Source organism: Uloborus diversus, chromosome 6, assembly GCF_026930045.1.
Source record: "Uloborus diversus isolate 005 chromosome 6, Udiv.v.3.1, whole genome shotgun sequence".
NCBI lineage: Eukaryota > Metazoa > Arthropoda > Arachnida > Araneae > Uloboridae > Uloborus > Uloborus diversus.
The window spans coordinates 123,520,334-123,536,026 of NC_072736.1; the positions used below are offsets into that span (position 1 = coordinate 123,520,334).

The 15,693-nt window shown below is 33.7% G+C and overlaps 1 protein-coding gene across 1 annotated transcript in view; it reads right to left on the reverse strand.

Annotated features, from left to right (window-relative positions):
• The window catches only part of LOC129224056 (ADP-ribosylhydrolase ARH3-like), a 34,291-nt gene extending 26,660 nt beyond the window's left edge, over positions 1-7,631 (reverse strand). Inside the window, exons 1-2 of the mRNA XM_054858456.1 lie at positions 7,399-7,631; positions 2,395-2,500 (exon numbers count right to left, since the gene is read on the reverse strand). Coding sequence (XP_054714431.1) covers positions 2,395-2,500; positions 7,399-7,531 — 239 coding nt within the window. The 5' untranslated portion in view covers positions 7,532-7,631. The remainder of the gene's footprint in view (positions 1-2,394; positions 2,501-7,398) is intronic.
• Between the last annotated feature and the right edge of the window lie 8,062 nt (positions 7,632-15,693).

Here is a 15,693-nt window from a genome sequence, read left to right on the forward strand (position 1 = left end):
TATTTTAATGATTAGTGTTAATATAATATTAAGCTCTCTTAATTAAAGTATGGCTTAATTAGTAGTTTCAAATGTATGTTAAAAAATAGTATTTAGTAAATTTGAGGATATGCTGGCAATTTATAATTTTGGTAGAATGCTTATTATTGATGTATTTCTCCTCCATCATTTATTTTCACCTCAGAAATAATGACATTGATAAGGTACGGAGGTGAGGAATTTTCCATTAACACAGGCCTAATAGATACATTTTTCAAGGATTTTTTTCTTCCTTTGTTGCTACAATCTGCACACGTTAAGCATATAAAAACATGTTCACTTCTTTTTACAAAAAAGGAAGTATTGTATTCGCGAAAAAATGTTCACTCAAAAATCGACCTTAACTTCCATTTTGCTCATCCTCGAATGAATGTTGAGTTTTTTTTCGACTGAACCACACAAGGATAAGTGCCTAAGAATGTATAGACATGCGAATGTCGTATAATTCAAGAACAGTATGTTCTAGAAAGTTGAAATTTGGTAGGTAGACTCCTAGTGGGATCTAGTTCTGCACCTCCCTTTTTGGTTGCATTTGTATGGTTCTAAAGGGGTCTTTTGCCTCTTTTTGGGGGGAAATCATTGTTAATTTTGATATAATCTCAAGTGGAGTTAAATCTGTCGAACACTTGGCGATATATCGCCAGTCTTTTGGTTGCAAAGTTGTGGTGCCAAATTTGGCTCTTTTTTTAAAAAAATTTGGTTTCAATTTGGCCATTGTTGGTGATATTTAGAGAGTAGACTATTGAATCACATTAAAATTGCAAATAATGGGGAAATGACATTAAATTGATGTAAAAGGAAGTCATGTGATGCACACATCAGCTCGTTTTACATTAATTTACATACCTGAAATTGAATTTCATGGAGGTGAGAAGTCAGAATAATCATACTAAGTTTTTGAAGCAAAATCTATTTTTTTGTTTTTTGACAAAAATCTCACAACTTCAACTACGGCTGAAAATAAACGAAGGGCTTTAATGTATCATGGAAAATAAAATTTGATGTCATTATTGCCACATGTTAATGAGGAATGGCATTTTGTGTTTAGGTAACGGAGGTGAGAATTTATTGTGTGACATGACTTCTTGTCCTACTAAAACACAATATTAAAAAATTAAATATACTTTAACAATTAGTATTTGTGACACTTGTGAAAGGAACAATCAGTAAATAAGTACATACTTTTAATTAAACAAGTTATTAAGCTACATAAACCGTCACACAATGTGTGTGACATGCCACAGAGGTGAGAATTCACATGTTGTGAACCAAAAATATTACTAAAATAAAAATAATTAAAAAATTGTTGGTAGGTTTAAATAGATATATTTTTGATGAAATTAAAAATTATTGTTAAATGATTTGTTCCTTAAAGTTTTTACCGTAAAAGGCGTGTGAACAGAAAAGTTACACTTTTTGAAGACTGCCCCTACAGTAGTTTTCAAATGTAAAACAGTTTCGCAACTCCATTATTCGTCGACAAATTTGCCAAGTGACTTTCAAAATAAAAAGAAAATCAAATAAATATTTCTTAATGTTTGAGGACATTTGGTTATGAAATTTTGTTTCCAGTCATGGGCGTATCTGAAAGGAGGCAAGGGAGGGCAGCCATCCTCCCTCCCCTTCCAAAACAAAAAAATATTTTAAAAAAAAACCCCAAATTAACTGTTTCTTTAATTTCTAAATTTATCAATGAGTATGGCTGTAGTAAATTTGTTAGTGAGTTTGAAAGTGTAAACATCTTCTTTGGTAGTCCATTTAAAAGGGAAAGTTAATGGTGTTTAATTAAATTAATACTGCTCCTGTTTTAGAATTACATTGTTTCCAAAATCTTGAAGGGAGGGAGGGGACCAGTCCCGCAAATGCCCAAATAATCAGGGTCTAGGGGGTCCTGAAATTAAAAATTTTGGGAGGGCAGAAATTCCCATATTGCTTAAAGGAACTCCAAAGTTCTACAAATGATGATACTTTTGCTGGATGGAGTTCTAAATTCTCGCTGAATGATGATAGTTTTGCTGAATAGAACTCCAACTTTTGCCAAATGATGATATTTTTGATGAATTGTGAAAAATTTTTGCTAAATATGGAAAATTTTGGAGATTACAATGACCTTCCAACAAGGCTTCTCCAGGCCTGCCCCCGAGTTTCATGCTGAGTCGGATATGGCTCTGTTTCCAACTATGGCACAATATTTTTTAGTGGTTTTTTAACCATAAACCATATTTGAATTAAAATATGATTTTTTAAATGCATTCTACACATGATTTAAACATAAAATAAAAGTCAAAAAATGTTTGGAAGGGTTTTTAATAAATTAGTTATTTTAAGGGTTAAGAAAAAAGAAAAAATTCTAACCTCATTGCAATATCCGCAACATCCACTTTTTTCATCTCTATCAAAGATGCAGCAATACATAATGTCATTGCAGTGTCATCAGTATATGAGAACTTCTTATTGGACTCTAAAATAAATTTATAGCGAGTTGATTATTGTTCTTAAACACACGGAAATGAGGAAATCCTAGTTTAGTAGGATTTCAATCCTACTTACCAAACAATAATGTTAAGAACCTCTGTGTGATTGGATATTGTGGATACCAAATTATTTTAAAATATTTTATATAGCAACTGAATTCTCAAAGTAACCAGATAGTCCAGCTGACACATACAGTGGTGTTCCCATAGGGTTCTCCATATACGCAATATACTCTCAAACTTTTTTTAGACATATAGCGTATATCCTCAAGCTCTAAAAATATTTATATTATGACATATTATGTACATGATCGCATACACATGTTGTGCGTAATGGATTACTGGGAGTATATACTCAGAAAACTTGATGGGAACATCACTGGACATATATCCCTATTTTTCTTTCAAGCTCTGCAAAAATCCCGCTTATCCATTTAAGTTATGCTAAACGAGAAGAATATAATATAAAATAATTTGTTTTTTAACTAACTTTTATCACTCATTCTAATTATAAGCATTTTACAACACAGATATTTGAACTTCTGAAAAAAAAGGGTCAAAAAAAGATCAAGAAAAGGCTCTTTTAAAACCTTTTATTTTTAACTGTTTCAAATTTAATCATAATAAAATTACACTTGAAAAATACTTAACAGACAAGTGCTGCTTTTTTAAATAGTACTTAATTGCATAAGTTTATTTAATGCAATAAAATATACATAATTTAATGTCTGTAGCAAATTTGTATCCCTTCTTCAAATCAGAAGTAGAAATTTCAAAAAGTGACTGATGTAATGGACCAGTAACTAAAATATTTCACTGGCAGGGTTCATACACTTTTGGTTAAAAAAAGTTCCCTGACTTTTCCAGGTTTTCCAGGTTGTTTTTTAGAAAATTCCAGGTTACTCGCTTCATTCAAAATTTAAGTTTAAATAGTAATATTTTCAAAATAATTAAAATTGTTTAAAGTAGCAATGCAGAAGAACTGAAACTTCTCCCCTTAGATTTAAAAAAAAAAAAAACTTGGACCTTTTTTTTTCCTTTGTTTTCTCTGTCAAAATTTTAAGTTTTTTTTAAACATTTTGTTCAAAATTGTTTTAATTTGTTTACTATTTCTTGAAAACAGAGTAGTTTCAACTTATTTTAGCGTTTCTTTGATGTCACGTGGCACGCGTAATATTATAGCGTTTTGCTGTAGTCCTGCAGCAACCTTTTAGCATCCGCTTTTGGTTTACAATACTTCTTTTATTTTCTTATTAGTAGGTTACACAAAACATATTGAGCAAAATGCAAAGCTAAATTTCAGTATAAATATGATTAACTTGTTGCATCGATCAGCATACCATGTAATGCATAGTAACAAAAATCAACATCTGTCGATCATAGGCCAATGCAAATAATCTTTTTTTTTTTTTTTTCACATATTAAAGGACGCTTACGTTAAAATTTCAAATTTTCTTTTCCAGAAAGTAATAGTTAATTTTTAAAAATTCATAACTTTTTGCACATTTAATGTTATTTTCAATAGTTCACGCTGATATAAACATCCAATTCCGTTTCTGGATGTTTAAGTCTACTTCCATTGTGCAAATGATCAAATATGGCGACAAAGTGAAAAATTTAAAATAATAAGTAGATTTTTGGATTTGTAGTATAAAAGTAGTAATAAATAGTTAATAATCCTTAAAAAACTACAATAAAAGCAAAATAGTCATTATTTAGCACATAAGAGTTTAAATCAATTAAAACAAAAAAACGTTATGAAGATTAAATTTTGCATTTTTCCAGAAAATAATTACAAATTATCCGGAAAAAAGGCACAATTTGTGTTGTTTTCAATAGTTTGCATTGCAATTAACATCCAATGCCGTTTTCGGGAACTTAGGAACTTAAAAAGTTTTGTATACTTAAATCTTGGGAATGACCAAATATGGCGGCTATGCCCAAAAATAAGAAATAACTTTTTTATTTTGTCGCATGAAGACAATTAAAAAATAATAAATCTTCATGAAACTACAATTCATTGAAAAGTTTTTATCACATTTGCGTCCAAGGCAGTGAGGATAAGATTAAGTTTTAAGAACAAAATTTTTCGTTTCTCAAGAAAATTACTTTAAATAGTAATAATAATAAAAAAACAATTTGCAGACCATTTTTTGTTATTTTCATCAGTTTTCAATTAAAGAAAACATCCAATTCTGCTTTGTTTTTAGAAACTTAAACATTTTAGGATCGTATCCACTTCCATCTTGTGAATGACCAAAGATGGCGACTACGTTTCACACGAAGCTGAAATGATTTTCCGATCAAAAAAAAAAAAGATTTTCCCCGAACGACCCTCCAATCTACAGGTTGTGCTTCCGAAGCAGTAAATTGTCTTCTCTCCTGTTGAGTTTGCGCATAATTCCTGTTCACCTGATTTTTTTCCCCTTGGGAACTACTGAGAGCCAAAAATGGCGGCTGCTGAAGATTTTTTGGGTCGCCACTTTTTTCATTGCTTTAATTAAAATTGTTACAATTTCTTTTAAATACATCGATAAAAATGAAGATTAGATCTCATAAAACAAAATTCCCTGGGAAAAAAATGGGAAAAGAAAAATTTTGGGGACACATTTGGAAAATTCATTGACATTTTTGACTATGTCATTTTCCCTGATTATTCCAGGTTTTCCCGGAGCGTACGAACCCTGAACGAACAGAATGTTGTGGCAACCCATCTAAAACTTTAGGCAGTAGAAAGAAATGCGTTCCCCTCACTGACTCCATGCAAGAAAATCTTCGCTCTTTTGGCGCATTTTTCGTTGCCAAAAAAAAGTTCATTTTTCGATTGCAGTTTTTGAGTGTCAGCGTCGGTTTAGATAAAAATTTACAATTTTTTTCGTGAAATCACAGTAAAAACGAAGACTAGACTCATGGTACTTAATTCCTTGGGAAAAAAATGGAAAAAAAAATTTTTGGAAGACAAAATTTGAAAACTCCCTGACTTTTCCCTGACATTTTTGACAGTGTCATTTTCCCTGACAATTCCCGGTTTTCCCGGAATTCCCGGAGCGTACGAACCCTGACTGGTTTTACACACTTTTAATGGTTCACTCCTGCTTCCAGGTTAAATAATGAAAAATTAAAGAAAAAACAGACAGTAGTAAGTAGACAGGGCTAGAAAAATCTTTAAAATTTTACATGCCGTGCCGGGCATGTTTGTCTAAAAAATACATGCTTGAATAAAATTTTTACATGCCCTTTTTTTGTATAATAATAAAAATATTTAAATTTGCCGTTCAGCATTATTCAGGGAAAAAATTTGACAACTTTATATCTGATTCAAGAATTATTTCAATATAAAACATTAAAAAAAAGTTGAAATCAACATACAAGGTCATTGTTAAAATTACCAATACTTAATAAAATTAAAATAATTATATGCCCATGCCCAGCCGGGCATGTAAAGGCAAAAAATTCATGCCCAATCGGAATTTTTACATGCCCTGGGCATGTCGGGCAATATAATTTTTGAGCCCTGATGTAAAACAAAATTCACAAGACAAATGGAGTCAATTAGCAGTTTCCAATAGACATGTCTGAACGAATGAGAAGAGAAAGAAACAATGGGAAACAATAGGGAAGTTTTCGATTTTTCAATTTTATTTTTATATGATAGAGTAACATGTATGAACATCATAGGTGAAAAAAATTTTGCGATACGATAAGTAGTTTTTTTAAAATTAATTTTCAAAGTTCAAGCTCTTGTGACGTCAAATGGCATAGGAAGTGACATCATCCCCACTTCCAATAGGGGAGAAGCGAAGGTCATGCATTCGACTTCGAAGACGAAACGTAATAAAAGGCTTTCTCCTCGCATTTAACTCCTCGCGTTTCTGGAACATTAAACCTCTCATCCTCTTGAAAATATTCGAATATTTCATTGGTGTTACTTGAGGAAGATTATTTAGATCGTGCTTTAACGAATCCGGCCTCCATAGTGTGTTCAAAAGGATTATTGAATTTCTAAAAAATAAAAATATCAGCGCGCTCAAAATGTTCCTAGCGGAAACAAGGGATCTTCGGCGGAAGGCTGCCCATTTGCGCCCTGTGACGTAGGCTCGTGACGTTTCAGAAGCGCGCACTTTTGCGCGTGGATTTTTAAAAATTCATTAAAAATCAACTACGGTGTTTTAAAATTCGGCGATAATGAATTTTTTAGTTTTGAGGGTCAATTAACAATATCCAATAGCCAAAATATGAACATTTAATAGGTTGCAACTTCCCTATTCTGTTCCTCAATACTGGTTAAGGTGTTAGACCCATAAAATCTTATCTGTTATTGTTCTCAGAAACAATAGGGTGGCAAAAACAATCGCTGTAGAAAGATTTTTACCTATCTTTTCTTGCAAAAAAACCTAAACATTGCAATTACAGGTTCAAACTTTCTCTACACAGTTTCAAATCATTATGATTATTAGTTTTTGAAAGGAAAATAGGGATATAACTTTACTGGTCCCACGGACCACTAAAATTTATATTCTGCTGCTCCGGGGGATGTTTTTGTGGGCTCAGACCAGCTGACTACTGCTAATTTCAAGCTGTTTCTGAGGGTATGTTATTCAGAGTGAATTATATGGAATGACATTTATTGAGTATCTTAAAGGAAGTTTCACTTTGTACGATTATGCTTTCAGGTATGATTTGCAGTCAGGTTTGGTGAACCTAGTTGGTAACCTGACAACGGAAAACTATCCATAATTATATGCTAAGAGTTACAAATAAAAGTCTAATTTTTATATGAAACTAATTTCAACAAACAAAAATATCATAACAATATTTTATGAATCAAATGTATAAAAATATAATTATCATGAAAACGTAATGATTTTATTATATTGATTTTCACCTCCACTTAATAAGTTATCAAAATATTTGCAAAGAACGCGCTTTGAAACACGAGCATCCCCTTCGAAAGTAGCACCAAGACAATCGCCAAGCAGAGCACCTAACATACATCCCCTAAATTTAGAGACAAGCATTTTGACGATAATAATATTTAAATTATTGAACTGAAGATCGTTAAAAAGAGAAATTGATTGGTGCACAATTTGAGAGTTCTGCTGCCTTTACTCCATGCGATATGAAGAAGCTTTTGTTTGTTTACATTCCTTTTTTTCATGCTGAGGAGTGGTCTTCTTCGATTTCAGCTTCCGGTGAAGGCTTACGTTCGACGAGCTCAACCGGTAACGACTGGTCGATTAATCACGTGACAGTAAATGACGTCAGCTAATGTTAAACCATTGGAAGTGACGTCATAATTTTAACCGGTGAGCTACCGGTAGAACACAACCTAGGTAGCGCTGTAAATAGAATAGAAATAAAACGTATTCGGAACTCCAGCGCTCGAATACGCTACCTTGCGGTGATTTACAAAACTGCCGATGGAACTAAAACATTGCCACGTTTTAGTTCCATGTGTGTCTGTTGACGTAAACACAGGCAGTTTGTTCTGAGTATTTATTAACGCAATCGATGTGTCTTAGTTTGCTTTCAGCTACAGAAATTAATTCGTCCCCTAAGAGTATTCTCGAGCTTCTCAAAATAATGTTAGTTTTCCTTATTTCTTTCAAAAAAGTATTAAATGGTGGACGCGTAAACAAGAAAACTCTGGATAAACAAAATTGGATAACGTTATACCAGGTAAAAATTTTTATTGTATGAATTTGTAAGAATATGAGTTTTTTTTAATCTTAAATTAATTTAACTAATCATATTTTACAGCAGCATTTAGTTGGAATGGACAGTATGCAAAATATTTTCTTGGATTTATTATCGTCGAACAAAATGAAAAATGTTTAACCTAGAAAGAATTTACTTTATTCCTTTTATTCTCAGCTGAAAGGTTTCGGCAAATTTGTTTAGGGTTATAATTTTGGTATTGTGCGAGCAAAGTAGCCTTGGCGAGATTTCGCGTTTTTAGTTAAACCATTTTTAATTTTTATCATTAGTGGAATAAAATGGTAGTAAGATTACAGAATTCGATAAGTGAAAAGAAATAATGGTCAATCAACTGAAAAGAAAACTACCACCATATATCCGTGAGAATTTTGTTGATGATTTTCATAACATGACACAATTAAATCGTAACTCAGAAATTAGAAAAATCGAAACAGATAATTTTTAAATGAACCGATTCGGGAATTCGAGAGAAATAACTCAGCTACAAATGGAAAAAAAATAAGCGCTAGCCAAGCAAGGCAAAGAAGTATCATCTTCTTTCGATAATAATTTGTAGTGTCATATTGAATTTTCTAGCATTAATTGTTGTTCTTGTCAGGCCACAATTATTATTTAGTTTTATCAAGAATTGATAAATATCGAATTCAACATCATGGAAATAGCTGCTTAGAACTACGAACTACGTAGTTTGCATTAATCTTTGACGTTTAGTAATGCTTTTTGAATTCTCATTTCTTTCTACGTGGGCCAGAATATCCACAAGACTTTGAAAATTAATTTAAAAAGAATAAAGCGAAAAAATCATACGTACGAACAAAAATCACAACACTTTTAGCATTTTCTTCGTTACCATGTGCGTTTGTTTTAGTTTTCAATTCCGCCATTAGACAGTGACTTCAGTGCCCCCTACAGTTCGTTAGCTATTACGAACCATTACGTTTCCAGTTATTCCGAGTGATATGTTTTCCACTTTTTTTCATATTTTCTGCTTAGTTTGTTAGGATTTGAGCATTCTTAATGCATTTACAATTCTTAATCTTTAGATTTATTGGTTTTTTGGTTATATTGATTCTTGAATTAGTATGTGCTTGCACGCTTGTTTAACTATCAACGGGACCTCTGGCCCACAAACAATGAAGGACTGCGTGCCAGGCGCCTTGCCTTCAGAAAACAACACAGTAGATGGTGGTGCCATCTACGGACAGTTCGAAAATTTAGAACCAGGCCAGGAGCGGAATAACTTTCTGGTCGGGCACTCCCAGAGGTATCGTTTGACATGAAGGACATTGTGATCACGAGCATATTTAACGTCGGCCAGTCACCATTAATGACGACTGTGCACGCTTGTTCTTTTGCTCTTTAACTGTTTACAATCATTTGGAAACAGGGATCGGTCGCCGCGGTGCCACAGCAAGCGTTCGGCGACGCTAGTGTCACTTTTTGTCAGTCGATCTGGTAGCAACAAGCTGTCGCACCGTCGAATGGACGCGGTTAGCGAGATCACGAACGCCAAAGTCTGTTGGCCAATAGGGAAGTTGCAACCTATTAAATGTTCATATTTTGGCTATTGGATATTGTTCATTGACCCTCAAAACTAAAAAATTCACCATCGCCGAATTTTAAAACACCGTGATTGATTTTTAATGAATTTTTAAAAATCCACGCGCAAAAGTGCGCTCTTCTGAAACGTCACGAGCCTACGTCACAGGGCGCGAATGGGCAGCTGATATTTTCATTTTTTAGAATCAATAATCCTTTTGAACACACTATGGGGACTGGATTCGTTAAAGCACAATCTAAATAATTATTTCCGAGAGGATGAGAGGTTTAATGTTCCAGAAATGCGAGGAGATAAGCCTTTTACGTTCCGTCTTCGAAGTCGAATGCGTGACCTTCGGCTTCTCCCCTATCGGAAGAGCGCATGACGTCACTTCCTATGCCATTTGACGTCACAAGCGCTTGAACTTTAAAAATTAATTAAAAAAAACTACTTATCGTATCGCAAAAATTTTTTCACCTATGATGTTCATACATGTTACTCTATCATATAAAAATAAAATTGAAAAATCGAAAACTTCCCTATTTAGTCGTGTTTCATGTTTTGATCGTAACGCCCCTTTCCCATCACGATAGCTACCCTTTGATTGGAGCATCGTTTGCTGCTGAACTAGAACTACCACGGTGTAACCACGAGTTTTCGGAAGCACAGCTGTTCCACCCATAGATCTTAAAATAGAATAGATGTGCCTTCTCCCCACTTTTCTCCTCAGAGCGCGCGTCAACATCCCCCGTTGAACATCACGTGATCAAGGGACACCTCTCACAAGAAACTGTTTCCCCTATCGAAGAGAATCACTTTGCGCCGCGATCATTTGCACAATTAACGTAAATTAAAGCATTTTTAACCCATGCTTAAAGCATTTAACCCATGGGTTAAATGCTTTAAGCATGGGTTAAACTCCCCTTTAAGCATGGGTTAAATTAAAGCATTTAACCCATTATTAAAGAAAAAGGGAACACTCTGTCCCTCACGTAACACCTCATATTTTTCACTAAAAGTAATAATTAAAAAAGGTAACATTTATTTTTCATTAAGAAATCGCAAATGTATTTGTTGTACTTTTTGCAAAAAATGTCCTTCGTTACTTTTTAAGTTATTACTTTTTAATGAAATGCGGGACAAAATGAGAGCTTTTTCATGGAATGGTCCATTAGATATTTTCCCAATCATAACTTTTGAAGCAGGCGCACAAGCTATTTAAACTTTTTTTTCAAGTGCTTTAACTCCTTAAGACCGAGGCCGGCCGTATACGGCTTTGTAACTTAGATCCGAGTCCGCCCGTACCCGGCCGAGTTATGCGAATTCAGGGGTGGTGGGTAGAAGAAGACACCCTACTGCGAGACCTCCCCGAAGAAGACCCTTTCTTCTAGCCGATAGCTATTTAGCAAATGATAGCGACAACTGCATGAATGGGGAGCTGCTAATGACTTAATGTCGCTTGGCTTCCTCAAAAAATGAGAAAAGATGAATGCGTTGTACGATTTCGTTTCAATTTCCTCCACTTCTAATCCTTACTTTTTTGTAACACTTTTTTAAAAATAAATTCTATTCTAGGATTTATAAATTAATGTTTTGTATAATTTTTATGAAAATTCGTACAACATTAAAGCACAAACTTTGCAAATAACTGCATATACATGCTTCAGGTTTACAAGGAACCTCGAAACACGGGTGTGCAATTACTACTTGCAATATTTTGCCATCTATTAACCTTTTCTATTTTCATTATTTTTATTTTCAACCCAAATGTAATTATTTCTTTCCAGTTTTAGAAACTTAAAAGTATTACTCAGCAAATCAGAGCTTGGAAGGCATCTAAACAAAACAAATCTGCCCAGAGCTTTAACTCGCTCGTGAAAATATACTGCACCCCACCACACAACTGTTACCCAAACAGTAGCGCCCCACAAAAAGTGAGATAGGAGGTCATAATTCCATAAGGACTTAAAACACACATAACATGGGTCAACCAACTCCAGTATTCAGGTCGCACGGGTGACTAAAGAAGATGCCTTAGATACTAGTTCTCTCAGAATGGTCAAAAGAAAAGAATTTTGTTACGATATTATACAATTTACAAACTACCGTATTATCCACTTTACCTTTACAGTTCAAAATTTTGAGTAAAGTGATACTTGCTAGCAATATAATATATATTTGCACTTATAAAAATTTAATCACAAAATAGCATTTTCTAGTTTTCTTCTGAACAACATGTTATTCATTAATTTGGGAAATTCAGTCAGTTTGTCAACATGTAAATTTAGAACCATAATTTACAAAAAAAAAAAAAAAAGGTGAAAAATGACAATCTGCTTAAATCTTCAAAAACAGTTGTCTCTGAAGTGGGATGAACAGAAATTTCTCACATTGTAAAGGCCCCGGGGCAGTAGCCCCGCCTGCCCTCCACTAAATCCGGCTCTGGAAGAGTTAGTCTACGGTGGCTATTCATCCCAAATTTTGACGCCTAACTCCATTTTTATCTGTCATTTAATAAGTAATGTCAAAATCCAATTACATACACTAGTTTTATTTTAAAAAAGAAAAAAAGGGGGGAAATAAATAAGATTTCGTGCCTTCCCCACTAAGCATTCTCTTAACCCCCATTTTTTGAGGAAAAGATTTTTTTTTTCATTATTACTCTTGAAAAATTATCTTTCTATTATTTTCTTTCAACTTTCCTTTTTTTTTCTCCTGACTGGGATAGCTTTTATTACTTGTCCGTAGTATACTCAGAAATGGAAAAGAGATAGGGGTGCAATTTCTTCCAAATGTTTGAAAATAGTTTCAAAAACATTCTTTCAGTAATTATTCTCATCAGTTTGTGCAAATGGAATTGATTGAAATTGGAAAATTTAAATTATTGCATTATAAATCTTAAGGTTGTGCTTGAACTGTAATGTTCTTATTTATGATTAATATCATCTACGCGTTGAAGGCGGCTAATATATGTGTATATGATATATTAAGATTTACAATCAATATGCGAAAGTTAAGGGATTTGGGAATCAACCCGGCAAACCTTCTCTCGCCATGCCCCTGTTACATATATTTTTTCTGATTTTCTGTAATTCTAAAATATGTCTCTTAAAAATCTAAAAAATATTTATATTTCTGAAAAAAGAATGTTTTATAATTTTATTATAGCCTTTTTCAATAACTTTATAAAAAAGGAAAACATGTATTAAAAATAACTATATGTTTTATAATTTATTATTCTGCAGAAGAATAAAAGTTATTGGCTGTGCTCAAACTTTTTTAATCAATCGAAATCGGGAGAAATGTTTCCAAAAACAAAAGCTGCAAGAAAGGTTAGGCATTTTGCGCTGTAGGCTGAACATAATATCCAAAAAAAAAAAAAAAAAGAAAGAAAAAACGAACTTATTAGCAATATGGTTATAGGAACTGATGGAAAGTCACGCTGTGAGACCACCTCAAAGATCCTTTCTTCCGACCGAAGTATTTTCAACTGATGGGACAAGTGACAGTGATGTACAATTCCCAATGGCAATAGAACTACATGGATTGATAGCTAATAACTTGTGAAGATGCCCGCATTTCGGGAGGAAGGGGGAAATGAAGAAACTTTTATGTTCATTCTTTTTCATTCATGCGACTTGTTCTATTTTTTCCCTTTGAAATTCTTCATTCCGAAGCTGCTTTTGATTTTTGAATATTTTTTTTTGCAATTCAGATGTTTTATTCCTAATTTTAAAACATCCCATGTGTCTATAGATCGCAGACAGCTGAACCAACATACGCGATAAACACTAGTCTAGGGAAATAGCGAAAAAGGCTGCACGCCTGAAGCGCGACAGCGATTAAGGTGACAGCTTACCACGCCTCCTGTAATTAGTGCACACAAGAACTGACGAGATGCTGCCGAAGGGGGTCTCAGAGTGGACGATTCCATTTCCAAAATAGCTTGATCGAAAAAGTCAGGACCTAACTGTAGTAAAAAATTCCCCCCTTCCCGGTCTTAAAGAGTTAAATACTGAGTACTGATACTGAATACTGATAGACGTCTTCAAAAATCTTAAACAAAAATTGACCTTATAAATTTTCTTTTATTTCAATCAAATTTTTCAAATACAGATAAATGGTTTCAATGCGTGCTTTTCCCACAACTTTTGAAGCCAGTGCAACAATTTAACATAAAACCCTATCTAAAACCATAAACCAATTAGAAATACAAATGTAAATAGTATCGAATATCAATTAAATAATATTCTAAGATTCGCATGCGTTTCGCACCAACAGTCTATTAGCCAAACAAATAACTTTGGTTTGTTCCTGATTTTTAAGCAACTTCAGTGTTTTTTTTTTTTTTAAGTACTCAGAAAATAAATGCATTTGCTATTATAAACTACATGAATGGTCATTTGACTTCCGCCCCCTCCCCAATTTTTTTTTTCGTCCTACATGATATGATAATTTTGACAATTTAAACTCGAGGGTGAAGAAAACTAGTAATTATTGTCCCTCAACAATATTAATTTTGTCACTTTCCTACTTATTGGTCTTTGTGAATTATTTTCATTGTTTGAATTGACTACGCGATACATTCTAACGCTTCAATATTTAGTAGCGATTAATTTTATAAACTTGTTAACGAGAAAATCTGCTGCTTCTGTTTCCAACATATACTTATTTAAACTTAGAAAAACGGAATTAGAAATTTTTCTCATAACTCTTGTGGCTTCATGAGTAACATTATATTTTTGTGTTTTACTCCCAAAACTTTTTCACATTCTCGCTCAGTTGTTCTTTACAAATGTACATATTTCAATGGTTAAAATCTTGCAATAAGTTATTATACTTGAATGTGTCTCAAAATTCGTAAATTTTATTATGCCTATTTTTTGGTTTATTGTAGTTAAGACTGCGTTGCAGTCGTCGCAGTTCACAACAGAGTGCACTTGCCGGACAAAAAATCCAGCATAGTCAGAAACATCATTAATGTACTGCGTCATGTTAATTGAGATGATTTCTGAATTTTCCAAATCGTCGTCAAAGGAATCGGAAGAAAAGGCTTTCTTTCAAAGCATTTTTGTTACGCTTCAAATTTAATCGTAGCATTTGAAGGTTGTCAAAATCAGCGCAATTTCAAGAACTGAACTCCTTAATTTCTGTATGAATGAATAATCTTTTTTTTTCGCACTTCGAAATTGTCCGACGATTATTGTTGAATCCCCCCTCAGAACCTGATCGCACTAAAAAAAAGTTTCAAGGTGATCCTGAGTAAGCTTATAAGTCATTACGCAGTTTAGAACTGGAATTCGGGCACCTACATACTTTTCATATGTTCCCAGCACACTTTTCATAGAAATTAGGAAACTTAAAAATCCAGTTTTTCGAGGACATACTATAACTAATTTTCCATCGCTTGTTTTTAGTGATGTAATATAATGCTCGGCATCTACAATAAATTGCTTAAAATATTCTTAATTTCGACTCTGCAGGGGACTTTTTTTGCCTTTAGCAGAAAGAAAGATTTCTGTTACTCAGAAAGTCCACTATGTCTTTATTTTTTAATAAAATTGGCACCAGCATCGCATTCATCAAACCCTCTTTCGGTAGCAAATCTCAGATTCACACATATAGAGATTTCTCTCATAAGTATAATGAAAATCTTCAGACAATCCTAGACTTTTAACGACGCTTCGCATTGTTATATCACTGCTGCCCGAGAAGAGGGAGACACGATGTCCCTTGATCACGCGATTCTCGGCAGAATCATGATGACCCCACTTTTTCCGGGAAATACGCTGCGCTGTAGGAGAAAGGCCTATTTAAAGGATCTATGGTTCCACCCAGGGAGGCTGAAAGGAAGGAGGCTCATCTCCTTTGGCAGCGGGGCGAAAAAGTGACCGGATTATTCCATCGCCACTGGTGGCGCTA